The sequence below is a fragment of the Eucyclogobius newberryi genome, unplaced genomic scaffold (genome assembly GCF_026437365.1).
Source record: "Eucyclogobius newberryi isolate DKJ021-1_F unplaced genomic scaffold, fEucNew1.0.hap1 SCAF_17, whole genome shotgun sequence".
Classification (NCBI taxonomy): Eukaryota; Metazoa; Chordata; class Actinopteri; order Gobiiformes; family Gobiidae; genus Eucyclogobius; species Eucyclogobius newberryi.
In genome coordinates, this window is record NW_027315801.1 from 20,337,465 (window position 1) to 20,364,725 (window position 27,261).

Here is a 27,261-nt window from a genome sequence, read left to right on the forward strand (position 1 = left end):
TTAACTTAAATGACTGGTGAAGTAAAGCTACATCTGACAGATAATATTTTCACTCTCGACGCAGTTGTAATAAATGCAATTTGAAAGTATTGTAGAATTGTATAACTGCTCAGAACGAGATGAACAGCACAGACGTTCTCGCAGCGCTACGTATAACGTCACAAATCCGGGAAGATTTTTTAACTGAGTGCTTTCTGGGGCACAGGTGGGAGAAGACCCCGTAACAGGATCAAACTAACGTAAATTAATCTAAATACAACTCCAGGGTTGTTTTTGATGAGACAGTGTTATAATATGGTTAAAAAGCTAAAAAAATACATTAAAAAAAGGTACATTTAGCTTGAATATGTGTCATTCAGGTTATAGTTACGAATACTTATTTAACATTGACAAATCTAAAAAAGTGCAAGTTTGATTCAAGAGTTAAGAACATATTCGTTTTTTGATAGAAACAAATGAATTCCAACAATGAGGCGTGAAAAGACTGGAGAAAGTGACTACAAACTACTGCTACTTTAGAAAGACAGCAATGGAAAGAGTTTAGCATCCAAAAAGAGAAGAAGGGAAAGTGTGTCTAAAAGGACTCGAGGACGGGACAGGGGGGACGGGGGGAAGAGGTAGGAGGGGTTTAGTGCTGGGGTCACAGGACTTACTCCGAGTGGGCACAGAGTTCAGAGACACTGTTGGTCTCAGAAACGGGGAGGACAGTGGAGCCAAACGAGGCCAAGATGGAGGAGAGGATGTCCAGGGAGGGGCCTGGGAGGTAACAAGCTGTTTTAAAGGGTTACATGGCAACGACTTTACACAGTGTCTGGACGTGCTGGGGGGAGGAGGGAGTCAACTATGGATCAAAATATACAATCAGCTAAAGAGATATTCTTGTATGTACTTTTTGTATGTCTCTTCGTGATTCTGATGTTATAATTAATGGTATAATTAATCTACACTTTTTTTTTTTACAATGACTTATCTTTTCTTCTTCTGAGAGGGTCACGCTTCACTGGGATTGGGTGAATCTACCTGTCACTCTCACTCGGCGCATAACGGAGGCCAGCGGTGGAAAGTAACAAAGTACAAAAGTAAAAGTACTGTACTTTTATTTTGCTTCATTACATTTTAGAGTAGGTATATATACTTTCTACTTCCCTACAAGTACTTTTATATGGTTTGATGCTTTTGTTGTTGTTGTGTTTTTGGATGTTCACCGTGACATCCTGCTTTAAAGTTCTGAGATCAAGCCTCAACTTTTATCAAACGTAAATATGAGGTAATTATTCATTCAAATTGCTACGCTTGACCTAAAATCAGCACAATTCTTTATCAAAATCACCACATTTAACGCTTCAACGGTTCTCAAAATCTGTGAGGAATACTTTTTACTTTCTACACTTCATGTACATTTTTAGAAAACGTTTTGGTTCCTATGGTATCTGTAGTTTGACTTAAAGTGCACATGGTCGTCTGTGTGCTCAATACTTATTATAGTTTTACATCAGTCAAGTGGCAATCTGTGAAGTAAGAAATGACAAATAAAAGGAATTAGAGGTCTAAACCTAAAATCCCTCTTGACTATTTCAACAGTAATTGGACAAATTGAATGTGTTATTAAGTATTATTTTGGCCCACATCTGCCGCTCATGTAAAACCATTATAAACGTCACCAAAATTGTCAAACTGGAAAAAACTAGGCCCTTTTTTTTTAACGTAAAATCATAAATGTTCACTATGTTTAAGTGAAATTATGATGGTGAATAATAATGCCTGATAATACCTTTATTTTGTTAAAAAAGTCGTAAATTGTCGCAGCATTTTGGATCGTCACTTTTTGATGACATGAGTAGAAGAATTCTGTTTTAGAATGAAGCACTACTTTCTGTAATCTTTCTTCACAAACTGCAAACTGACTATTGTAAAACTCTGATAAATATATTCACCCCTGGCCTGTACTCACATGGTGGGGGAGGCTGGTCCTGCTCCTCTGTGATGGGAGGAGGGGGCGACGCAGACAGGGGGGGCTCTGGATGGGACGTCTGTCTGGGGGGCAGCGTCCTCAGCCACTCCCTGCTCTGGTCCAGCCCCTCCCTGGACCTACTGCTCGTCACGGTGCCCCCCAGATGCTCCCGGGATGCCGTGTGCCTCCTGCTCAGCCCGCCCAGGTACCCGTCCACCACCAAGTCCTCCTTAGAGGCGTGGTGGTTGTCCAGCCTGTCCCGGGAGGCCGACAAATTCTCCCTGGACGACCGTTCCAACCCAAGGCTCCCCAAAGTGTTGTGGCCCATGTTGAGCTCGCGTCTTCGGGGCAGCAGATCCAAATTGTCCCTGGACCCCCTTGAGTCCAGCCTGTCCCGGGATCCGCCCACAGTCTGTCGCCCTAAAGGGTCCCGGGACAGCTGCCTCCGAGCCAGGGAGTCCAAGTGCTCCCTGGAAGAGTAGCGGGAGGCCGGTTGGGATAAAGAGCCGGTGTTGGCGGCGTTGGCCGTGGCGGCGGAGTACATGCGGCCGTAGGAGGCTGCCGGAACGCCGCGGTGGCCCAGTGTGGAGGTGCGGTACCAGTTCAGCTCGCTCGGGACGCGGCCCATCGACGACAGGCCCTGGAGAGCGGGAGGGCAGCCCAAGCGGTTCTTCAAGATCCCTGAGAAGAGCAAACGTCATGATGAGTGAGGTATTTAGAGCTCAGGTTCTGTAGTGGTCGTCTTAAAGGACAAGTATTATGCAGTATTTGTCTCGTCATTGGCCTTTAAACAGGCTCTTGAGTACCTCGGCTTCTGCAGCTCACGTTTTCCAACTCAATTACAAGAATCACACATGACTTGACAACAAATGACGATACGAGGCGGGCGTTTCCCACATCAGGAATTGAGTTAGAGCGCCATCTATTGTGAGCCCGCACTCAGAAATCCAGACTGCACATGTTCGGTGGACTGAGAACTACCGGGCGCAGCTAGTCGTGATTGAATTGTTGACGTGATTTCAGGCAGAAAGGCTCAGAATGAGTCAGGCAATGATTTATGGACTTAAAAACGGCACAGAAGATCTCGGAGCGCTACATATGACGTCACAGGCTCAGGATTCATCAAACAAGCGTGAATAAAATAAAATACAACGCCAGGTAAGTTTTTAGGTGAGGGAACATTATGACACGGTTGTAGGCTTAAGGAAGTCAATTCTGTACAAAATGTGTCTTTTGAAATATAAAGTTGGCAGTTCATACTTGTATAACGTGATCGAGAGCAGATTTTTACAGTTGGTACATTTCAATCAAGTAACTTTGCTTATGAGGCAGCGGATGGCTTGAAGGTCAGTGTGTAGGGAGCAGAAAGGCAGCCCCGCTTGAACGTAATGGAAAGTAAAGTGTTTTGAGCATCTTGACAAACGCTATATAAATCCTTAAGTCTTTATCGACGTTCCACTTTTAGGTTGTGTAATAAAGCTGTGCCAAAACCACTTGTGTTGATGTTATTAGTCGAGAGGAGCTGGGACAAACATGTACTGTGTGTCCCGTTTTATATTTGTCCAGAGTATTGGGGTTTTCCAGTGAAACGTGGTGATTAAAAGCTCCGGTTCACTCACGTCTTCAGGGAAATAAGCCGGCTCTATATCTGAGGTTATTGTTCAGAACAATGCGGTTGGCCAAGGAGGACGAAAGACTTTACACTGACACAGAGATTATGATAGGTACAGCAAGAGCCATGAAAAAATGTGTAATGAACAGATTAAAACCATAAGAAAATTAGGAAATTGTTCAAAGTAAACAGTCTTGGTTTAGACTTGGGTTAAGTCTATTTTAATTTTTTATCATATGGCATTTAAATAGTTTTTCCTTTTGACTTATATAGGTTGTTTTATCATTGTTTTATGTTGCACTGAATCACCAAAGCAAGCTCCTATGTTTGTGAATTCTGCTCATTGACAATGGCAATAAACCATTTCTGAGTCTGATTCTGAAAAATGGTTTAGTCCCATGTCCTGGTTGAACTTGAACTTATATTGAATTTAAAAAAAATGAAGCTGTTGAACCAATAACAACATACACAAAATGGCTTCAAAACTAGCCAAAGCTGAAATACAGAGACACAGAGAAATAAAGCGTAAACATATTTTACATTTTATATCAAAATTGAACTGTACTGGATTCATTTTGTACAAGTTTGACTGGAAGTAAATTGAACAAAGCTTAAAGCAACACTGCATGTCACCTGCATGAAGCCATGGAACTAGAAAGCTACAGCCATAGTTCAGAACATTCTCCCTGGAGATGAATATGGAGTACATCCTCCAGCGCAAGTACAAGTCAGGCAGGGCACTTTCAATGCAATAAAATCAACCAAACAAACAAATATGCTTTTATTTAAGTCTACTTTCTGACTAAAATGATACACAGTGAGGCTTTAAGAGCAACTGTTTAGTCCCTTTCTCCTTCCTGCTGTTACTGTCAAATGCACTCCTTCATCTTGATGTTTCAGCTGTGCCGTAATCCTCCTCCTCATCTTTACTACTCTCTCTCAGTGCTTAGAGCAGTGCTTCTCAAACCGTGGTACCTGCACCACTGATGGGTGGTACTCGGATTCCTCAGCAAATGCATTCAATTGTAAAAGACAGCTTCAGCCCTAAAGTAAAGCCTGGTTTTTGACCCATGATTTAGTCCTGGTTTAGCCTTGGTTTAGCCCCAGAGGCCAAATATTTCAGAATATTTGTACTTCTGTGAAAAGTTTTACAGTCGCTGGTCTCATCTTCGTTGATGGGTTTAATTTTAAGCGGTTGCACAAATGTGAATGTCACCACATCGGCCTCGCAGGGTTCGCCTCCTGGTCTCGACTGTTGGCCGCATGTCTCAATACTCACTCTCTCATCATTTCACTACCGCTGTCGTGTCCAATACAGCCTTCAGGCCAGAAAATACAACAAAAAAGGTTATTTCCCTCACATATCTATCATTGCCCACTCATCCTAAGGCAGGTTTTGAAAAGTCTTGATGGGTCCAGACCTTTTCGATGCCTGTGTCCCTGCGTCGCGCTCTCGTCTCCACTGGTTAAAGCTGCCTCCATGTTGTTGTTTGCCGCATCGGACCCCAGGGGGCGCTCCGAGCCCCACTTCTGCATGGAGTCTGTCTGCTCCCCCGCTGGCCAATAGGAGAGCAGGTCGTTCCCATCCAGGTCTATAACAAAACCAGGACTTAGGACTTGGCTGGACTTCATGATGATGATGATGATGACTGGATGATACGAAAAGGCTGAGGACTGAACCAGGACTAGATCAAACGTGAACCAGGACGAAGGACAGACACGGACCATGTAAAACCAAGACTAAACCTGGTCTAAAACAGGACTAAAGGAAAAGGAAGTTAAGCTGAAATAAACTGCCTTGAGCGCTGTTCTATTGATTGGTTACATTCCTGACCCCTTGTGGCTGCAGTTTGACCATCAACTTTTGCTTTTTGAGTTGTATTATTCAGACAAAAATTACACTAGTAATAATGAATACATTTCTTGGACTGACAAAAACTAAACCAGGACTTTCACAAAACATGGCTAAATCTGGAGTACAAATGAAAAAGCCCAAATAAACAAAGTTAAAGGGTCTCTACCAATGTTTTTTTTCATGTAATAAAGTAAATTGTGTTTTGCCCCATTTCAGATGCATTGTAGAAGCAGCTCCAAGTGTGAAAATGAGACCGCTGTGTGCTGTCTGCATCTAATTATAGAGCGTTTTATTCTCTGTGAAGCAGGAAGTGTGCTGTTAGCATGCTAGCTGTGGCGACGGCAGAACCCACCAGACCAGACCAGACCACAGGACCAGGACCAGGACCAGGACCAGGACCAGGAACAGGACAATACCAGAACCAGGTCAGGACCAGACCAGGACCAGTACGAAGACCAGACCAGGACCAGACCAGTACTAGACCAGGACCAGACCAGGATCAGTGCCAGACCAGGATCAGTATCAGACCAGGACCAGGACCAGGACCAGACCAGGACCAGACCAAGATCAGGACCAGACCAGGACCAGACCAGGACTAGTACGAAGACCAGACCAGGACCAGACCAGTACTAGACCAGGACCAGTACGAAGACCAGACCAGGACCAGACCAGTACTAGACCAGGACCAGACCAGGATCAGTACCAGACCAGGACCAGACCAGGACCAGACCAGGACCAGACCAGGATCAGTGCCAGACCAGGATCAGTACCAGACCAGGACCAGACCAGGACCAGGACCAGGACCAGGACTAGGACCAGGACCAGACCAGGATCAGTGCCAGACCAGGATCAGTACCAGACCAGGACCAGACCAGGATCAGTGCCAGACCAGGATCAGTACCAGACCAGGACCAGACCAAGATCAGGACCAGACCAAGATCAGGACCAGGACCAGGACCAGGACTAGGACCAGGACCAGACCAGACCAGGACCAGACCAGGACCAGACCAGGACCAGACCAGGACCAGACCAGGACCAGACCAGGACCAGACCAGGATCAGTACCAGACCAGGATCAGTACCAGACCAGGACCAGACCAGGACCAGGACCAGGACCAGGACTAGGACCAGGACCAGACCAGGATCAGTGCCAGACCAGGATCAGTACCAGACCAGGACCAGACCAGGATCAGTGCCAGACCAGGATCAGTACCAGACCAGGACCAGACCAAGATCAGGACCAGACCAAGATCAGGACCAGGACCAGGACCAGGACTAGGACCAGGACCAGACCAGGACCAGACCAGGACCAGACCAGGACCAGGACTAGGACCAGGACCAGACCAGGACCAGACCAGGACCAGACCAGGACCAGACCAGGACCAGACCAAGACCAGACCAGGACCAGGGCTAAATCTTAGAGTTCATCTTGGATATCTGAGTATGATACTTAAAAATGTCATTAGTCTCAGTCGGCTGTCAGTCAAAACAGACGCATTGATCCGAACTGACCTTGGCCTTTGTATATGTGTATTGACCACAGTGTCACATGACATCCCGCTGAAGTCACATGACACAGCTGCAGCATGAGCCCAGTATTGATCACTGTGTGGATTTATTGACATTGACTGCCTGACAACAGACCTTCAACAGTCAATCAAAACAGGTCATTCTCACAAATTACTACAACTACTACAACTACTACTACTACAACTACAAAAACTACTAAAACTTCTACAACTACTACATATACTACAACTACTACATATACTACATATACTATGACTACTACAACTGCTACAAAAACTACTACAACTACTACAACTATACTACTACAACCACTACAAAAACTACTACAACTTCTACAACTACTACGACAACTACAACAACTTCTACAACTTCTACATCTACTACATATACTACAACTACTACATATACTACAACTAGTACATATACTACAACTACTACAACTACTACATATACTATGACTACTAAAACTGCTACAAAAACTACTACAACTTCTACAACTACTACATATACTACAACTACAACAACTACTGTGCATGTTTGTTTTTTCGCAGGTGTATCAGATAATTTGAGGGGAAAACATTTTCTCTTATTTTGTTATATATTCAAATGTACATTATTTTGTTTTGTATGTAGGGGTGGTTAAGTGGTCCGAGGCCAAGAACCAAAAATGATTCTATTTTATGATGAATTTTCATAAAACATATGCAACTTGCTGTATATTTGTGCATTTATGACGTAGCATTCCTATTACGGTAACCCCTGCTGTCTCAGATACTGTCCCCTTCACATACTGTCCCATTCAGATACTGTCCCCTTCACCTTCACATACTGTCCCATTCAGATACTGCAAATGTTTCAGGGACATAATCATCAAATCTGATATGAGGCCAAGAGCCGCATTCTGATTGGCCAAGAGCTCACGGGTTCACCACCCCTGTGTATTGCTATGTCCCTGTGTTTTACTATGAAAACATAGAGCCAAGAAAGCATCAAGTAGAAGTAACAAGACAAATATAAAATATTTAGAACAAGGGTTTATGCATGTTTTAGGCTGTTACTGGCCCTGCCCCCTTCAACCGGACCCTGGAAATTGTGCCGATTGGGGACCGCTGATGTAAACGTGTAAAAAGTCCATTCACACATTTACCTTTGGTGCCGTTGTGGGCGGGTTCAGTGAGAAGCATCTCTCCCTGATTAGTCCGTTTGAATCTCCTTTGGATCCGCCCCCTCAGTCGGACGTTGTCGTCGCTCTCTGAGGACGGAATGGACAGGCTGTGGTCTTCATCCATCGAAAGGTCTGAGTCTGAGTCCGACTCCTCACCTGAGAAAACACATTTATGACATGTGCCGAAACTAAGATAAAACTGGATTTCTGTATTTGTTCATTACACAAATATAAACTGCCATGTTTTCAGTTTCTTCCTTGTTTTATTGAGTGGTGGTAATATTATTTACTAATCAAACATTTTGTGTGTCTCATGTCTCAACATCCGCGAATATCCTCTTTAGACACAGCTCCTGTCTTTCCATATCTTCACAATCCCTCCTCTGTAAAACCATCTCAATCTGGAAACTAGACTAATCTCGGCGTAGTTGTCTTGTGACCTTTACCTCCATCTCGGTGAAACATGGCCACGTCCAGGTCTGTAGCTCCCGTGTGGCCGATGGTCTGGTCTAAAGTTTTTCGTGCCAGAAGGTTTTCTCTGTGGAACGTAATAAAACATATTAATTTAATAACCTATGTATTCACAGGCAGGCAGTGGTCCATATATTTGTCTGGAGGGACATTAATGTTGCTCTGAATACATCTAACATTGTTACTTCAAATAGTCCTCATCTGCTGCTCCCTGGCCCAATGAACTTTGAGTCCACTGAAGAGTGGAAGAATCATGACCACAGCCTCAAGCATATTACATTCTTCAAACCATTAATGACATTCTAGATGCATTAGGATATATCTATAAAAGTATTTATTATATCTTAAAAAGCATATGACATGTTGGACTACACAGTGCGCCAAAACACAATGAACAAGATTCAATTTAAGATTTCACAGTTTTTCTCCAGTTTTGACCATTTTTGTGATGTTTATAATGTTACCATATTGTAAACAAGGGCCAAAGCCATATAAATAAAACAATAGTTAGAATGTCCTGATGACACCTTCTGTTTGTCAAATGATAATGTGAATTGTTTCTACATTTTCGATGGGATTGTTTTAGTTCTCAGCACTACCTGCAATGTTTCAACTTATTTTACAAATTTTCTCCACAAATTGCCACATTACTGATGTTAAACTATGATCCGAATCAGAATCAGAAAAGGTTTATTGCCATTGTCAGTGAATAAAAACAAGATTCACAAACTAGGAACAAAGTAAACAAAGTCATATGCTCTTTAACAAATGTCACATGGCATTGCTATACAATACGATGTGATACAGTGACCACAATTATGTTCCTTTCTATGGCAAATGTACCTGGCTGAGCTGACAGAGGAGACAGTGGAGGTGCCCAGGGTGATTTTGTGCAGACCACTCTGTTCCAGGAGAGAGGCGTTGTGATAGGGGTTCTGCGTCTAAGAGAGGGAGAAGACGAGAAGTGAACCTCCACACAAACACGTAATTACTGTATCGTCCAAAACCTTTAAGATGTGGAAACAAGCTGAATGCGTAGACCCTTGATCGTCATGGCAGGTTCCATAGCAAAATAAACATTAATTCTGGCAACTGGACAAAGGTTTTTAGAGTGAAGAGAACTGGTGAGTCACGGCCTTGTCTCACTAAGGGCTTAAACGATTGTGCAACTGTGACTCAGGTGACAGTTCACACCTTCAGCGTCGAGCTAAATACTTCACTAACAGCTGATGCTCCCGACTGTAAAGAAGTAGTTTGTGTTAGTTTCAGTGAGTTTCCCTTCAGACAGATAAGGCAGACTCAGCATTTCTGTCAGAGGAATTGAAGAAACTACTTGGATGAGTAGCGAAACATCTTTACCCTGACACTTTTAAACGTGCACTAAATCCCCTGCTTGTCCCAAAATATATCGCTTTACCTGAAATGTTCAGATTTATTTTTCATTTATTCAATTCTAGTTGTTTTTATTGCCAAAGAAATACTTTGTTGGGGGCCCACCTGCTTGTTTTGTGTAATATTTCAGGCAAAACCCCAACGTCTTCAAGGAGAATAGTTGTGAGGTTTCAGACTCTACACATGAAACTTGTAGAAACCGTACATAACGTAACTTTAATGCAGACATTTAAACCATATTTGATTTAAAAACGAATCAAATATGGTTAACTATATACGTTTAGCTCAATCAACGTTGTACCATACACTATGAGTAATTAAGTTGAATAAATAACTACATTATATGATTATTTTAATGACTAGGCTTCTCTTAATCTCCATACGTCTGCTACATCCACATGTATGTATTTCTTTGCCTTTTTTGCTTGTCCTCTTGTCCATTACATATCTCCATTTAGCCTTAAGGGCCTTCTCCCTGACCTATTTTAAAGCGTACCCACCTCTTTGCTTTAAAATGCATATATCCAACCTTTTCTTACCTCTGAAAACCACTAATTTTGTCCCCAGGGCCGATGTTAACCCTTCACGGTTCAACTAAAAACATACGCTTTTTAACCCTGCTTTCTCCCCAGATGAGCCCCATCCAGTATGACGTAACGTGGGGATAGTAATAAACATACAGAGAGTGTTGTCTTGAACCAGGATCATCTTGACTTTGAGTAAATCATACATTTTTAATAAAAGTATTTATAAATTGGACAAGAATTGAGCAGTGTGTCTTCGCACTAAAGGTTTAAACTACTTCCTTACTCTCTTTCTCTGCCTTTTTAACATAAACTAAAATTTGTAGAAAACAGAAGAAATAGATGGTTGCAATTGTAAATAGGGTAGACAAATATTACCAATAACTGAATTGCCATAGAATTGCATAATACTTAGTTCTCTAATATTACAGTATCTTTACATGGGTTTCAGTTTTCTGTGTATAGGTGACATGGTGAGGACTTGAGCCCATTCAAAATATATCATATTTAATTTATATAATTTTTTTTTAAATTTCTATTCAAAAGTGCTTGAGTTTCATCACTCAAAAACCCATGGATATAAAAGTGTGGCACAAGCGACTCAGTAACCAAAGTGGCTAAAGAAGTGACCACCAGTGGAATATAAATTGTATTTAAATATGAATAATATGTATATACTCACAGTGTTTTGTGGTGGTCGAGGCGGCTCCTCTCCTGGGCTCTTCTTCCCCAGACCCATGGCTCTCCAGGCCTCCTGCACCTCTGTATTAAATACTGTGAAGACCAGGAGGACACACACGCCCTGGAACAACAGCAGAACATGGGTGAACCTTTAAACAGGACCAACACAGAGCTAAATATGGATCAAACCAGATTCAAACCAGATTCAAACCAGGTTCAAACCAGGTTCAAAACAAGATAAAACCAGGCTCAAACCAAGATAAAACCAAGATGAAACCAGGATCAAACAAGACTCAAACCAGGCTCAAACCTGAATAAAACCAGACACAAACCAGGCTCAAACCAGGATAAAACCAGGCTCAAACCAGGATCAAACCAGGATCAAACCAGGCTCAAACCAGGATCAAACCAGGATCAAACCAGGCTCAACTCAAACCAGGCTCAAACCAGGATCAAACCAGGATCAAACCAGGATCAAACCAGGCTCAAACCAGGCTCAAACCAGGCTCAAACCAGGCTCAAACCAGGCTCAAACCAGGCTCAAACCAGGCTCAAACCAGGCTCAAACCAGGCTCAAACCAGGATCAAACCAGGCTCAACTCAAACCAGGCTCAAACCAGGCTCAAACCAGGCTCAAACCAGGCTCAAACCAGGATCAAACCAGGTTCAAACCAGGATCAAACCAGGATCAAACCAGGCTCAAACCAGGCTCAAACCAGGCTCAAACCAGGCTCAACTCAAACCAGGCTCAAACCAGGATCAACTCAAACCAGGATCAAACCAGGATCAAACCAGACACAAACCAGGCTCATGCCAGGATAAAACCAGGCTCAAACCTGGATAAAACCAGACACAAACCAGGCTCATGCCAGGATTAAAACCAGGCTCAAACCTGGATAAAACCAGACACAAACCAGGTTCATGCCAGGATCAAACCAGGCTCAAACCAGGATCAAACCAGGCTCAAATCAGGCTAAAACCAGGCTCAAACCAGGATAAAACCAGGCTCAAACCAAATAATAAACCCGGCTGCTAGCGTTCTTTCACATTAGTTTTTCACGTTAGTTTTTGTAATACTGTACCAATTGTTTGTTTTTTTGTAATACTGTACCAATTGTAATAGCATTCTTACCTTTTTGTTTAAAGTTTTATACTGACTATTAAAAATGGTTACAATTCAGTTTTTGTGACCAAGTAATTTCCCGTGTGGGGTCTAAAGCACGACTAAACTGGAACTAAACACGGTCCGCATAATCCAAGCACGACTCTCGGAATGAGCCGGACTACTAAACCTAAATACTAAAGCAGAACCAAACCTCGAGGGAGAGCTGGAGAGAACAGTTACCTGTAGAAGGCAGAGCAGGTTGAAGATGTAGTAAAAGACCAGTATGCTGTTGTTCACCGCCATGAGCCCACAGAACCAGGAGGAGGAGGCCACGAGCAGCAGCAGGAACGAGCTGCGGATCGTTGCTCTGAATGGGGCACAATGTGCTATCATAAATTTGGAATATAAACTACTTAGTGTACACATATTCTTTCCCATAACACAATTTCTATCCTCATTTGTATTGAAGATAGTGTTGTCGCTGTACTCAAACTCAAGATCCTTCAAAAACTGTTCAGCAAAGGTCAAATTCTGTCCAGTTTATTCGATTTATTTTGTATTGGAAAATGTTTTGTGTCGAATAGTATCTGATTTTCGATACTTTTGACAGCTCTAATGTTTATTGTCAAGTCTAAGAACTAATCCGAGCGTAGTTACAATGTAGATATATGGGACAGCGCGGGTAAATGTCAGTCAGCAATGCTCAATGGGAGACCGAGATCTGAAGGGACTTTGAGCCAAAACCACAGCGAGGTCTTGTGTTTGGTCCAGTTTAAAATGTCATATTGTTTTTACAGCACGTGTGAGTACGTGATCAGGGCATAAACATAAGGTAATGTCACTGAGACGGAGATCAGAGAGAATAGTGATGCGTGATTCCCCTGCTGTTGCTGTATTTGCAATGTTTGTGACTAGATTTACCTTCGGGGGAATATTTCAGGCCATCACAAAGACATGGATGAAACAAACTGAGTCGACAATGAAGGACTGGACCCGCATTGACTTGAATGTGGGACAATTTATGCTGTTTTTAATGTATTTTTTTAAACGTCTTGTGCCATTATTACTTATGACCATTATATTCTATCTTTTATGTTTTGTTCAAATAAAAGAAAGTTCACATTTTAAACACGTCACAGGAGAATTGATTTTCCAAAATAGTAAAATAGGCCTATAAACTGACAAACCAGCAAAATAATCTTGTGCATTTAAGCAGATTTTATGGAGAATAAGAGACTATTTAGTTGTTTGTGGTGGCAAATGATGGCATGTCAAATATTGCAGCCTTTGCTAATTGCTAATTCTTCATTTGTAGCTCTAATAAGAAGGCTTTTAATGACTCCTTCCTGTTTTGAAGGACTTTTTCATTTTCAAAAGATATAATATTTTGATTTAAATGAACCAGGTGACTTAATGAAACCATCTTTTGCTCTGGATCCCACCAGGACAATCTCTATAACAATAAAATACCTTCATAACATGTTCACAAAAGTACTTGAATGAATAATCGATGAATTACACGCACATGACTGGCAGTTTCTTAGTCTCCTTCTGACTGGAGTTGCAGGACATCTTGGCTACGATCATGAAGATGGCTCCGTTCATCTGGAAGAGAAGACGGCGAGACACAGAAAGATGAAAGAACATTCGATCAGACTGGACTGGTCCTACAGCGACTGCGGCTCACCAGGACGACGATGGCGATTGGTCCGGCGAAGCTCCAGATCAGTTTGTCGTAGAGGGACACCCAGCAGAAGTCCGGGTTGCCGTAGCCCTCGGGGTCCAGCCCCACGGACAGACCTGCAGGTGGGACATGCACAGACCACAACGGGCTCAGAAACTAGGCCGTAAACTGACAGGAGATACAAGAGAAACGCAACACGGGTCGATAAGGAACGAAAACGGTGCAGCTTCTGTTCTGTCGGAAAATGTTACAAACCAACAAGTGAAAGTTTGAAGTTCCATGGGCTGTGACTTCTGAGGGACACAGCACAACTTCCCCATAAATAAGCTGTTTCATATGATATTTAAAAGGACCAGAACCTGATTTTGAACCATGACAGAGAAACAGCTGTCTGGAATAGTCACATGCAGCTGTTGACAGATCGCCTTTCTGTTTTCACGTTGGAACTTATAGCGATACGGTTGGCGTTGGAATGGGCGGAATCTGCTTTGCAGTGTTGCGGCATTGTGGTGGCCTCTGACAGCCTTTCTGCATTGCAAAGCATTAAATCTGGGAAATCGGATTGCAGACAGGATGTGTTGAATGGCATCTTCTGTCTGATGCTCTCCCTGTCCAGGAAGGATGTGAGGGTTTCCTTCATTTGGGTCCCTGCGCATGTGGGGGTGGATGGTAACGAAATGGCTGATGCACTGGCTAAACGTTCCCTTCGGCGGCCATCAATTGATGTGGCGGTTGAGTTAAGCAAATCTGAAATCAAGCCTGTTATCAAGAGTCATGTGGTCGGCCTTTGGCAGGAATTTTGGAGCCACTGTGTTACTGGACGGCATCTCTATCACATACAGGGTAGTGTGGGTCCTTGCGGGTCTATGGGCAGGAACGCGTGGGAGGAAAGGGCCTTCGCCCGCATGAGGATTGGCCATACTGGACTCAATTGGTCACTGAGTAGGATAGGCAAACATCCGACCGGTCTGTGTGGTCACTGTCGGGTGCCAGAGACTGTCGAGCATGTGCTGATTTGCTGTGAGGCTTATGATAGGGAAAGGGCCGGGTTGGCCTTGTGGTTTCGGAATAATGGGCGGGAGTTCAATCTGCGGAACGTTCTGGCGATCCAGTCACAGGGTTTGTGTCAGGCTGTGGTTGCTTACTTATGTAGCACAGGGCTGGGTAAACGTTTATAGAGGTGGGGGGTGGTGGAGACTGAGCCGAGGATGAGGAGCAAGAGGATGTTCTAACGCGCTTGGACTTCATGGGCCTAGAAACGCCAAAGTGATGGAAGAAGGACTTCTAAAGGATAAAACGACAAAGACGTCCCATGACCTCATGGGCTTTGTAAAACAACAAAGACGTCCCATGATCTCATGGGCTTTGTACTTCCAAAGCACCGAACGTCAAAGAGGGCGAGGAAGGTGAAGAAGAGTCTCCCTGGAATAAAGCCGGTTGGTCTCTGACACAACAACTATTCTAGTCACAAAAACACATCATGACCTCATGGGCTTTGTAACGCCAAAGCGATGGGAGGAGTACTTTTACGGACTACGACAGAGTCTGAGGACTACGAAACGTCTGAGGAATAAAGTCTGGCGGTAATGCAACACTTGGATGCCAACCGCCATAAAACAACAACAACAACAACAACAACAACAACAACAACAACAACAACAAAGGCGACATCAGTGGACATATTAAAGCCTATAGAATGAAGCCTGAAGAATAAAGCTGTACGGTGGAAGCACCGAACGTCAAAGAAGGAGAGGAAGATGAAGAAGAGTCTCCCTGGAATAAAGCCGGTCACAAAGACATATCATGACCTCATGGGCTTTGTAACACCAAAGCAATGGAAGGAGTACTTTTACGGACTACGACAGAGTCTGAGGACTACGACAAAGTCTGAGGAATAAAGTCTGGCGGTAATGCAACACTTGGATGCCAACCGCCATAAAACAACAACAACAACAACAACAACAGGATGCCAACCGCCATAAAACAACAACAACAACAACAATAACAACAACAACAACATGAGTCTGAGGACTACGAAACGTCTGAGGAATAAAGTCTGGCGGTAATGCAACACTCGGATGCCAACCGCCATTAAACAACAACAACAACAACAACAACAACAACAACAACATGGTTCTGATCCAACTGATTGGATAAAATTCTCCACCTTTTCCTTATGGTTCTCATTCAAATGTTTGGACAATATAATGTAGTCTCCCATTTTTTCATTTAAACAAATAGCTGCTTGTATCACCGACTGCAGGAGTAAAAAAGTGGCTTCCTGAAGTAGTAGGAATAAAAATCCTGAAAAATGTTGCCTCTGCTAGTACCAATTATGAAAATAGATTGGAGTTCTGCCTTTTGGACAAATACTATTGCAAATACGACATCAACCAACATAAAAAAATAATTTACAATTATATCTAAGTTGAAAATATTGACTTTCAAAGCATTTCAAATCCTATTCCAGCAACATCCAACCGCTGCTCGTGGGGCCCCAGTGCATCTGTGTCTGGAGAGGAGACAACTGTAACTTTGTGTACAATGTAAGCCTATTTTTGTTCTTATCTTTTTAAAATCTTACAGCCTATTGTTACTTTTTATCCCGTAGCAGATTTAAATTGTTTCTCTTTTTGACCTCTATAGGTTGTTTTATCGTTGTTCATTGTTTTATGTTGCACGGAATCACCAGAGCAAATTCCTTTGTTTGTGAATTCTGTTCAATGACAATGGCAATAAACTGATTCTGATAGCAGTGGACTTGTAAGATGATGTTGGACTTTCCTGTCCTTGACTTGTGACTTGAGGCAAAAGACTTGACATTTTAATACCAACCACTCTCACAGGCAGTGTGTACCAGTGCCTGCAAGGGGGAAATGTCAAGACCGAGAATTTTATTGTTATGGTAGTTCATTCCACATTTACAGTACACAAGGAGAAGGAAAAAATCCCAGCACTGTATCAGATATATTTTCTTTTAAACAGACCAGTGCAGCGGTCTCTCATTCCAACACATGTTTCCAATTATTTGAGCTTTCCCCTCAAAAAATATTTGAGTTGGAGGACAGTAAAAGCCGTTACGATCTGGCAATGGGCCCACAGAACAGTAGACGGAGACAAGGGGGACATATCTGCTTTCAAGGACCTTACCCGTGATTATGGCAGGAACTCCCCAGCCGATGGCGTAGTAGAAGCGCATGGCTCCGAAGTTGATGTTTCGCTGCTCAGTTTGCATTCTGTAGATGTGAAGGCCCTCCACGAACATCCAGGCAAACGTCGACATGAAGAAGTAATGCAGTAGTATGGCCACCACTGTGCACAGGAACTGGAGACGAGGATATACACGTTAACGGCAACACACGGTCGACTATAACGTTCATTATTATGCCCGCGCTACGTTCTCGAAACAGAAACTGACAAAACTGTTTAAATGTTGTACTTCTTCTACAACAACAACAACAACAACAACAACAGTAAAGTTTGAATCCAAGCTGTAGAGAGTGCAGTATTTAGTTTTTTCTTTATTTTTATGACTATTTACATTGTGGATTCTCACTGAAGGCATCAAAACTATAAACTAACTTGTGTAATGTACTCAACAAAAAGTGTGACATAACGCAAAACATATTACGTATTTTAGATTCTTCTTCTTAAAAAAAAGCTAAAAATGTCATTGCTACATATAATAATTCCATATATATTTTACATCATATATTTCATGTCTTCAATATTTATATAGAAAGTTGAAAAAAACATTGAATGAGAAGTTTATTTTGCAGGTATTAAATGTACTGTATATAAAAACAGTGTGCAGTACACAACACATCTACGAGTATTGACAAACTGCAATATGAGCTGCTAAACTATGACAACAATCACATGCACATACGGTTATGTTTCTTCTTTCAGCCCGTGAAGGTGTAAAACATTGCACTCCATAGGTAGGTTGCGTTTACTAAATAATTAGATCATCATAGGTGGTGCCTAAATAACTTCAGTTGTCGTTCGTGATTGGGTCCACAAACTTTATATTATTTTATATTTATATTAATATTAATCCGCAATCTGCTGCGTTTTGACACTTAAACAGATCATTCTACCGTAGAATTCTGACCTGTTCTAAAGCTCAACAACAGGAACGCTTCACATTTATCACTAATACCAGCTTCCTCTCCTCAAGTTGAGATGTTTCAGAGGGAGAATTAATGCAATGTAAATGAAAAAAAAATAAAACGTTCAATCCTGTGAAGTCTGTATCGGTGATAAATGAGCGTAGCTGTTTGATATGTTGTGATTGATGCCTCTATAAGCAGTTTAAAACGGAACGACGTGGCACGAGCCCGACCTAGTGCCGATATTCCCCCCGGTGAAGTCCAGCTCTCTCTCACCTGCTGCTCGGTTTGGTTGACCCCGAGCATGAACACCAGCTCGGAGAGGAGCATGGCCGCCGCGGTGTTGCAGTGGATGCTCCGGGTGTTGGACTTGAGCCGCAGGCAGGACAGCGCCAGGACGGTCATCAGCAGACACAGCATGGACAGGCACAGGGACGAGTACGAGACCAGAGCCAGGATTTCCAGATCTCCCTCCAACTGCTGCTCAACAGAAAGGAAAACAAATGTACATATATATAAATCGACCTGGCCGATGTTTTTTTTTTTTTTTAGCATGTTCACACTTTGGTTTGGTCCTAGTTTGAGTCCAGTTTCTGTCTAGTTTCTTTCTAACTGACACCTGAACACATATGTAAACTGTTGGACATCTGTCTGAACACCACTTACTTTCAATTCCGGGGACAATTTTACTGACAGATTCATGGCTGTGCCATGGGCTTGCCCGTCTCTCCCATAGTGGCCAACCTGTACATGGAGCACTTTGAGAAGAAGGCACTGGCCTCTTTCTCAGGCATAGCCCCAAAACTGTGGCTCCGCTATGTCGATGATACTTTTGTAAGAATCAAGAAACAAGAGCTGGAAACCTTCTCTGATCACTGCTGTGGACCCACATATCAGGTTTACAAGAGAAGACGCTAAGGAGAATCGCTTGGCCTTTCTTGATTGTTCCACGATCAGAGGAGAGGACGGGAAACTCCAAATAGAAGTATATAGGAAACCTACACACACGGACCAGTATCTGCTCTTTGGTTCCAACCACCCACTACAGCACAAGCTGGGTGTGATCAGAACCTTACAACACAGAGCTCAAGGTGTGCCCACCAGCTCAGAGGGCAAGAAGAAAGAGGAAAAACATGTCCGAAATGCCCTCTCAGCCTGTGGTTACCCCGCTTGGGCTCTCAACAGAGTGAAGAGAACCAAGAAGCAGGACAAAAGGGAAACTGAACAGAGAAGGAAGGGTGTCTCTATCCCTTATGTGTCTGGCCTGTCGGAAAAACTGCAGAGAATTTTTAGACAACACGAAGTCCCTGTTTATTTTAAACCAGGAAACACTTCAAGACAAAAACTGGTTCATCCTAAGGACAAGTTGCCGACTCAAAAACAGAGCAATGTAGTTTATTCGATCCAATGCAGTGAAGAAAGCTGTAAAGAACGTTACATAGGTGAGACAAAACAGCCTCTGCACAAGAGGCTTTATCAGCACAGAATAAATACTAGTTCAGGTCCACAGAGTGCCGTGCATCTCCATCTTGAAGCCTCTAATCACTCGTTTGAAGACGGTGAGGTGAAGGTTTTAAGCAGGGAGAAAAGATGGTTTGAAAGAGGAGTTAACGAAGCTATTTTTGTTAAAAAAGAAAGACCTTCTTTAAACAGAAATGGAGGGTTAAGATTCAATCTTCCTGGTATCTATAATGGGTTACTGAACCCCTGGAAAGGTAGAGGACCAGGACCAGGACATTTAGATGTTAATCAGGTACTCAGGGTGGTTGAGCCAGGGTCTCACAAAGACAAAGAGGATTCTAACAGCCCATTAAAATTCTGAATAGGCTAGCTCGGTAGATACAAGGGGGGAGTTTCTGTTGAAACAAACAACTCTTTCTACTTCAGGAAGGCTCCTCCCAATGGGCGGGTCTTACCACAGAACAGTATTAATATCGGAGTTCTCGATCATAATCCTTTTATTGACAATGACTCTTGGATGAGAGTCGAAACGTCTATTTTTTCTAACTGAGTCCAGATGACTACAACTGAAGCTTTTTCTACTATGTCCAGTTTCTTTGGTTTGGTCCTAGTTTGAGTCCAGTTTCTTTGGTTTGGTCCTAGTTTGAGTCCAGTTTCTTTGGTTTGGTTCAAGTTTGAGTCCAGTTTCTTTGGTTTGGTCCTAGTTTGAGTCCAGTTTCTTTGGTTTGGTCCTAGTTTGAGTCCAGTTTCTTTGGTTTGGTTCAAGTTTGAGTCCAGTTTCTTTGGTTTGGTCCTAGTTTGAGTCCAGTTTCTTTGGTTTGGTTCAAGTTTGAGTCCAGTTTCTTTGGTTTGGTTCAAGTTTGAGTCCAGTTTCTTTGGTTTGGTTCTAGTTTGAGTCCTGGTTTAGTCGAGGTCTAACTCAGGCTTGGTTCCAGGTTTAGCCCCAGTTTACCCCCAGTTTTGATGTGATTTTGTTTTTAGTCAAGAAATTAGTGCTGCGTCATGTGATCAAATTTGCAAACGTTTCACACAAAGTACCACTAAAAATAATATTAAGCTTTCCGAGTACCATAAGATCTAAACTTTATCTCACTTTATCAGGGCTGAATCAGGTCTGAAATGAGACAAGACAGTTCTCTTTAATACAGTAAGTCATTGTGTTGAGAAGCATCCAGTCTTGACAAGAGGCAAAGGAAACACGCTGTGATTTGGCCCCAAACATAAATTGCTACACAATATCTTCCATCTACTCAAAATTACATGTTTACTTTCACCAATTGGATAAAACCAGTATAAGCGACCTCAAACCTCCACCAAGACAACTTCTACATGTCTTCTAATATCATCAAAAACTTTTTGTATTAACCCCTCTTTCGCCAATTAAATGCAAACGTACATTTTCCTTACAAGTAAAACTTCTGCTCACAAAGTTATTTTAGGAAGGCAAATCTGAGGAAGCCAAGTCCCAGAAAATGTGCTATGATGGTTTCAGGAGGCAGAAGCAGCATGAGATGAGAAAAGTGAAAATGGCTTAGTGAATAAAACATCCTGCCAGAATGACACTCAGAAGGGGATGAAATGTGGAGAGGAGAAAGTTGGAATAAAATAAGGTCAGGAGATGGGTGAAGAAATACAAGTTTATATTCCAACTGAACAGAAGTAAGGGTGGTTCAATGAGGATTTAGAAGGTTAATCACAGAAGATTGCAGGGTGGGTCGACCAATCAGAGAAACACATGGTGCGTTTGTGGTATGAAAATGGAAAAAAGATGAAGCGATTTAGTGTAACTGAAGGCGTTTACATATACACATATATACACAATAACCCGGTTGGGATCTGGTTTTCCATGTTAACAGTAATCGGGTTATGACAGTATCGTTGTCCTGAGAAGAAAGGCCGCACAACTACAAGACTGAGGCTATCAAATAAAAGATGCATTTGTATATCATTATTTTAAGTTTTTTAAGTTTTCATTACAGTATCTTATAGATATTTGGACTCTTCTCCTGATTTTAGCCAGGACTAGTCTATTGTGCTCGTCTCTTTGCAAAAACACTGCGATTTATGGCTTTCAACTTCTGGTTTATCATAACATTTTGAGGACTTTTCGCCATTCGTCAATAGATATAATATTTAGTTTAGAATTGTTGATTACCATGTCAACGGTCCTGATTTTCCATCACTCTGAAACCCAAGGATAAACTCGGAGCAAGGGCTGCAACGATGAATCACCTAATTATGACTGGTCGACTATAAGAAATAATTGTATTTTGATCACCGTGACAAAGATCCGGGTGAAACAAAACAGAAAAAGCAGGTATGAATATAAAAGATAACAACATTTGTATGAAACATTGACTTGATGTTGAAGAACTGCTGATTTACCAGTGGTAGTTTAACAGATTTAGCCAAACAAAGCTTGCACTCAGCATCAGCCGTTTCCTGTTTATTGACGTTTATATTACATTGCCACGTCTCACAGCTTGTAATGCCTCGTGATTTCAGAGTATGATTCAGGTACGATTTAGATTTGATTTATTAAAAAAACATATGTTGAGTTGTGAACGAACAGATTTATCCAAACAAAGCTAGCACACGTTAGCATCAGCTGTTTCCTGTTTATCGACGCGCAGCAGTCACCACGTCTCACAGCGACACAAACTTGTAATTGCTGAACTTCTTTTTGCGAATTGCTGAGCTCTGCCTCGTGATTTGAGTATAATTCAGGAACGATTTAAATGTATTTATTAAGAAAACATACGCTAAGTCGTGAGTGACGTGGAAGACCGGGCCCCGACATATTCCGAACTGCTCTAGCGTGAACCGGCCCGGGGGTCAGCGGATGCGTGGCTGTTCTTTGGCTATAATCGTTGACTCTGGAGAGTTACTGACCTCTCTGTGTGAGCTGTCCATGAGCACTCCGAACGTGCCCAGCCTGTGGCACTGGCATCGGACGTGCGACGTGTTTCTGTAGACCACCGCGCAGTCCCTCACCGTCCAGCAGCCTCCCGAGTCCGACCTGAGGGGAGGAAGTGAGAGTCAGGGAAACGCATTGCTCTCGCTCGCTGGGTTTAGCGTTGTAGTGCGTTGAAGCTCGCACCGTCTGCTTTGGTGAGTGAGGAAACAACGGCGAAAAATAACAGCGAAAAAAGGATGTGAAATGTCTTGTTTTGTCATTGATCGAATATTGGTTAACACACAACAAACAAACTAACATGTGTAGGGTTTTGGAATTGTTCACATTTTGATCAAATCGAAATCAGTACTTTGAAACGGTCAATTATAATATGTCGGGTTTTTAATTGGCAGGTCTACACTCAGTAAAAGCATACGGCACAGTTCAGACTTTGGAATCCTTTTTTTTTTAACAGTGTTGTCTTCTTTACGCTCATAAAATATTTATATTTTCATTTCTTATTATTCTTATTATTATTTAGGATTTAAAAAAAAAAAAAGATAAATATATAAGAATATTTTCTTCTTACTATATTTTTTTGCTATAAATAATAATAATAAAAATCCTATTAAAAATCACTGACAGGTTGTGAACTTTGATGTTTAGTATAGGTTTATGACAGATAATTAACTTGATTTCTATACATATGCTCCATTGTAGGGATGGACCGATATGGATTTGTTTGTTTTTTAGCCGATACCGATATCTGATATTTGGCTACCTGCTGTAACATTTGGACAATATTTGCCGATACCGATTTTAAAATTCATGGCAAGGCACACAAATCTATTTCAAGTTCAAGTAACGCTCACAAATAAACTTTCCACTTAAACAAAATAAATAAATAAACTGAATATATCTGTGAATAAATATATAATACACCGGGAAAACAATATTTAAACTTTTTTTTCCTTTTTATCCGGCCAATACGAATACCTAAAGTGATTGATCTTCCGTCCATTGTAAGTGCGCGGCCACAACACAGCCGAGGTGACGGTCGTAATAATATGTAGTGTCAGCGTTACTCACGAGGAGCTGTGGTTCCATTGCACACACAGGGGCTTGCTGCGGTTGGCCGTCTCCAGCAGCTTGAACTCCAGCACCACGGGCTGGTCCAGGGGTCCGCTCACAAACGACTGGTTGTTGAAGACCGAGACAGTGACCACGGGTGAGTTCATGACCGGGTGGCGGGGCAATCTGAAGAATACCAAAGAAAGAATGTGAAAAAAAAATAAAAGCAGGACTACGAGATCAAGCCAGAACTAAACCAAAGCAGGACAATGAGATCAAGCCAGAACTAAACCAAAGCAGGACAATGAGATCAAGCCAGAACTAAACCAAAAGCAGGACTACGAGATCAAGCCAGAACTAAACCAAAGCTAAATAAAGAACAAACCAGACGCTAGTTCCAATTTAAGTCCAGCACAGTGCAGTGTCTGTTTTCGATGCCACAGTGGTATGAATTTATTTATTTATCGGATCTCTGTTAGTGCTTACAAAAGAAAAAGACTGCTTTACATAATCAGAAAAACATAGGGAAATACTTTTTGTTTTTAATGGCACGTCACTGTATCGCGACGGAATCTTTAATTTCCTTGATTCTGGCAGAGAAAAACAGTGTCAGACATCACCACCGACTGACCTTAACTTTACTTTTATGTGGTTTTGCTCAGGTCTGTCTTTATTCATTTACAGCGTGAACTACAGTTGTGGGACGCATTAAAAGTTTCTTCCAGCAGATTTACTTTTTACTTTAACTCCACGACACGACTGTGAATGCATGACTTGTTGAATACTAAGAGGAGAAAGCATTTATAAAGAGGAAAAGAGATTTGATGAGAAAATTAGACATCAAGTCTCAAAGAGGCGAAGCTGTATAAATAAAGGATTAATAAATGTAAGCGGAGGAGAGGAGGTGTGGCCCTGTATTTCTGTGAGTCCTCTACAGGCAAAGTCTGAACATAATCACCATTCACCACAGTGTTAACCATAAAACCTTTTGTTAGAATGAGATCTTTTATAAGTGCGATTGCCAGCTCGTCATCTTTTTATTGTCTAACGTACTGGAATGTGGGAAATTGCCAAACTGCAGATGAGACGGAGTTGGTCTAAATGAGGTGTTAGGATCATGCAAGAGTGAGAATGAACTAACAAACTAAACCAGGACTAAACTCAGGATTAAAGGAGCACTGCATACATGACTACTAGGATTGTATAAAAATAGATTAACTAAAAAAATATGATTAAAAGACTAACTCCCTCGATCCGCGGCTAAACCAGGACCAAACTGTAGTTAAACTAAGGCTGACCCAGGACTAAACTAGGACTAAGCAATCTAAGTACCAGATTACTAAACTCCCAAACATACAAATATTTCAGTGTTTCACTGCGTTCGTTTCACTCCTGACCTTTAAAATGGCACTTAAGCCCAATTAGGTGGCACTTTTATTACTTTATTAGAGTTCAATTTGTGTGTTTTTTTTTCATGTGCGCCTGTGTTGCAGAGGAGAGGTGAACGGGACATTAGCGCTCCTGTTAGTTAATCTAATTTACTAAGTGGTTTGGCGTTTTGCCGTGTTGTTGTAAGCGGCGGAGGAAAGGAAACGCGCTAAACAACCACAACCTGTCGGCGTTAAAGGGCCAGCGTCCCCATAATCGTAAATAGGTTATTCAATATAAAAGAGAAGGCTTTTATTTTCTCTAAGATTTCATTCATAATCACTGCAATAATGGGGCCTGTATAACACTCAGTATAGGCCATAGGCTAGCTCTCAGAAAGGGCCTAGAAAATGTCCCAGGGTCCAGGGAAATACTTTTTGTTATGGTTTCTATGAAGTGAAATAGTTAAACTTCTTCTCCCAAAAGTTCCTCAAGCGGGAACTTTGCACTTAGTGGGTAAATTGTCTGTTGAAGTTAGGAAATGTACGAAAATATGCAAATATTAGCCTCCTATGGCATTTTTCACTAAATTTATCTCAGAAAGTGAAAGGGTCACACACGTAGGCTTTAAACGAGGTGTAATAGTTCTTTTAATATGCTGTTTGTGCTGTGCTCCTCTCGGTCGAGGTGAGAAGGAGCTGTGGACCTGATCAGAAGCTCCTCTGTGCAGAAGATGCTGCTGCAGCATGTTCAGACCATGATAATTGTTTGGCAAGAAACATGCAATACTTTCCTTATATTTCTATTTGGATCAGTTGGTTGGATGTATAAAGTTATTAGAGCAGAATGGATTTATAAATAAGTGCTTTGTGGATAAACATGACATTTCATACATTTTTGTATCCAGAGTAAAACCATTACCCATTTGGTACATTTTTAAGACCCTTTTTTCAAAAATGTATCAAGATACATATCGTAATGAGGGAATTGTATCAGAATATACAAGTATCGGGATACATATTGTATCTGTATCGGGATATGTATCGTATCGCAAGGGTCTTGGCAATACCCAGCCCTACTCACCATGGGTTTTTTGACTCACCAATTTTTCACATACTACATTTCAGATTCGACTTCATTAGGCCCCTTAACTGATACTAATAACAAAATGTTAAAATAAGTTCAACATTCTTCATAATAAGTTCCAAATTCTTTAATAATAAAAAATATCCCAATGTACACAAATTCAATAATCAAACAGTTAATATCACGAGCTCCACAATAGGCTACTAGTAGAAAATAGTTTAATTATGCATAACCATCATACTATCAAATAAAAACTGTATCTGGACAAATTGTGATCAAGGAGATGGTTTCCTCGGCAAAATCGGATGTTATCGAGATGAAGACAGTGGGAACTTCAGGACTGAAGCCCTTAGGAATGACATGTTCCTGTTGTACCTGCAGTTGGGCCCGACTACTTTCAATGTTCATGATACCGTCTAATGATGAAGATTATTCAGTATCTTCAGTACATGAGATGAACCTGTGAGATGTCCAACTGTTAGTGCAGGGGCCAGTGATTTTGGTGTTTGTTTATAGCCATCAGAAGCAAGATAGACTATATCTTGGCATATGGACAGAAGCTTGAGTTCAATCTGGCCTGACACACTGTAATTCGCCCAAAGTAGGATCTTCTGATGCTCCCACTATCCAGGCAGGGAGGTTAAAAAGGTCTTGAGGCACATATTGATGACATTAAACTCCTCAGAAGTAGGAGGCCACGCCCACTGAACACCTGGCTTTTGTTTAACAGCAGAGTACAGTGTGTGGAGGAGGTCTCTTGGCTCCTTGTCTAGTCCTGAAGTCACATGCTCTGGGCTTAAAGGGACATTGTCTGTTCCTGAAGATCCTAAGTCACTTTCTGATGCAGAGTCTAAATCATCTAAAACAGTCCCAGTTGAAAGTGTTTCAACAAACACAAGTTCACTCTTATTCCTCATAGTTGGCCGATGAAAGGTCCTTGAGTGGGCCTTGACCTGGGAATTATCTGAAGTCAATATATGTTTTTTTCTTTGAAATCTCATTCACCAGCATTCCACGGAATTATTGTACATCACACTTACCGATACTTTTCAATGACAGGAATGACCAGCTCAAATCATAGATTCAAGCGGAGTATCCTCAGATTACCTTTCATCAGCCAACTAGTCCTGAAGTTCCCACTATCTTCATCTCGGATAACATTGATTTTGCCGAGGAAACCATCTCCTTGATCACAATTTGTCCGGATACAGTTTTTATTTGATAGTATGATGGTTATGCATAATTAAACTATTTTCTGCTAGTAGCCTATTGTGGAGCTCGTTATATTAACTGTTTGA

The 27,261-nt window shown here is 41.8% G+C and overlaps 1 protein-coding gene across 2 annotated transcripts in view; it reads right to left on the reverse strand.

The window, feature by feature from the left end:
- Nucleotides 1–27,261, reverse strand: part of celsr3 (cadherin, EGF LAG seven-pass G-type receptor 3) — a 100,350-nt gene that overhangs the window by 1,559 nt on the left and 71,530 nt on the right. The window contains exons 24-37 of one of the 2 annotated variants that reach the window (XM_072449338.1): nt 23,528–23,695; nt 22,435–22,561; nt 18,358–18,561; nt 17,120–17,294; nt 13,973–14,085; nt 13,811–13,890; nt 12,526–12,652; nt 11,182–11,301; nt 9,427–9,524; nt 8,559–8,650; nt 8,095–8,268; nt 4,985–5,155; nt 1,952–2,632; nt 654–756 (exon numbers count right to left, since the gene is read on the reverse strand). In XM_072449338.1, coding sequence (XP_072305439.1) covers nt 654–756; nt 1,952–2,632; nt 4,985–5,155; nt 8,095–8,268; nt 8,559–8,650; nt 9,427–9,524; nt 11,182–11,301; nt 12,526–12,652; nt 13,811–13,890; nt 13,973–14,085; nt 17,120–17,294; nt 18,358–18,561; nt 22,435–22,561; nt 23,528–23,695 — 2,433 coding nt within the window. The remainder of the gene's footprint in view (nt 1–653; nt 757–1,951; nt 2,633–4,984; nt 5,156–8,094; nt 8,269–8,558; nt 8,651–9,426; nt 9,525–11,181; nt 11,302–12,525; nt 12,653–13,810; nt 13,891–13,972; nt 14,086–17,119; nt 17,295–18,357; nt 18,562–22,434; nt 22,562–23,527; nt 23,696–27,261) is intronic. The other variant, XM_072449339.1, reaches the window with a different exon arrangement.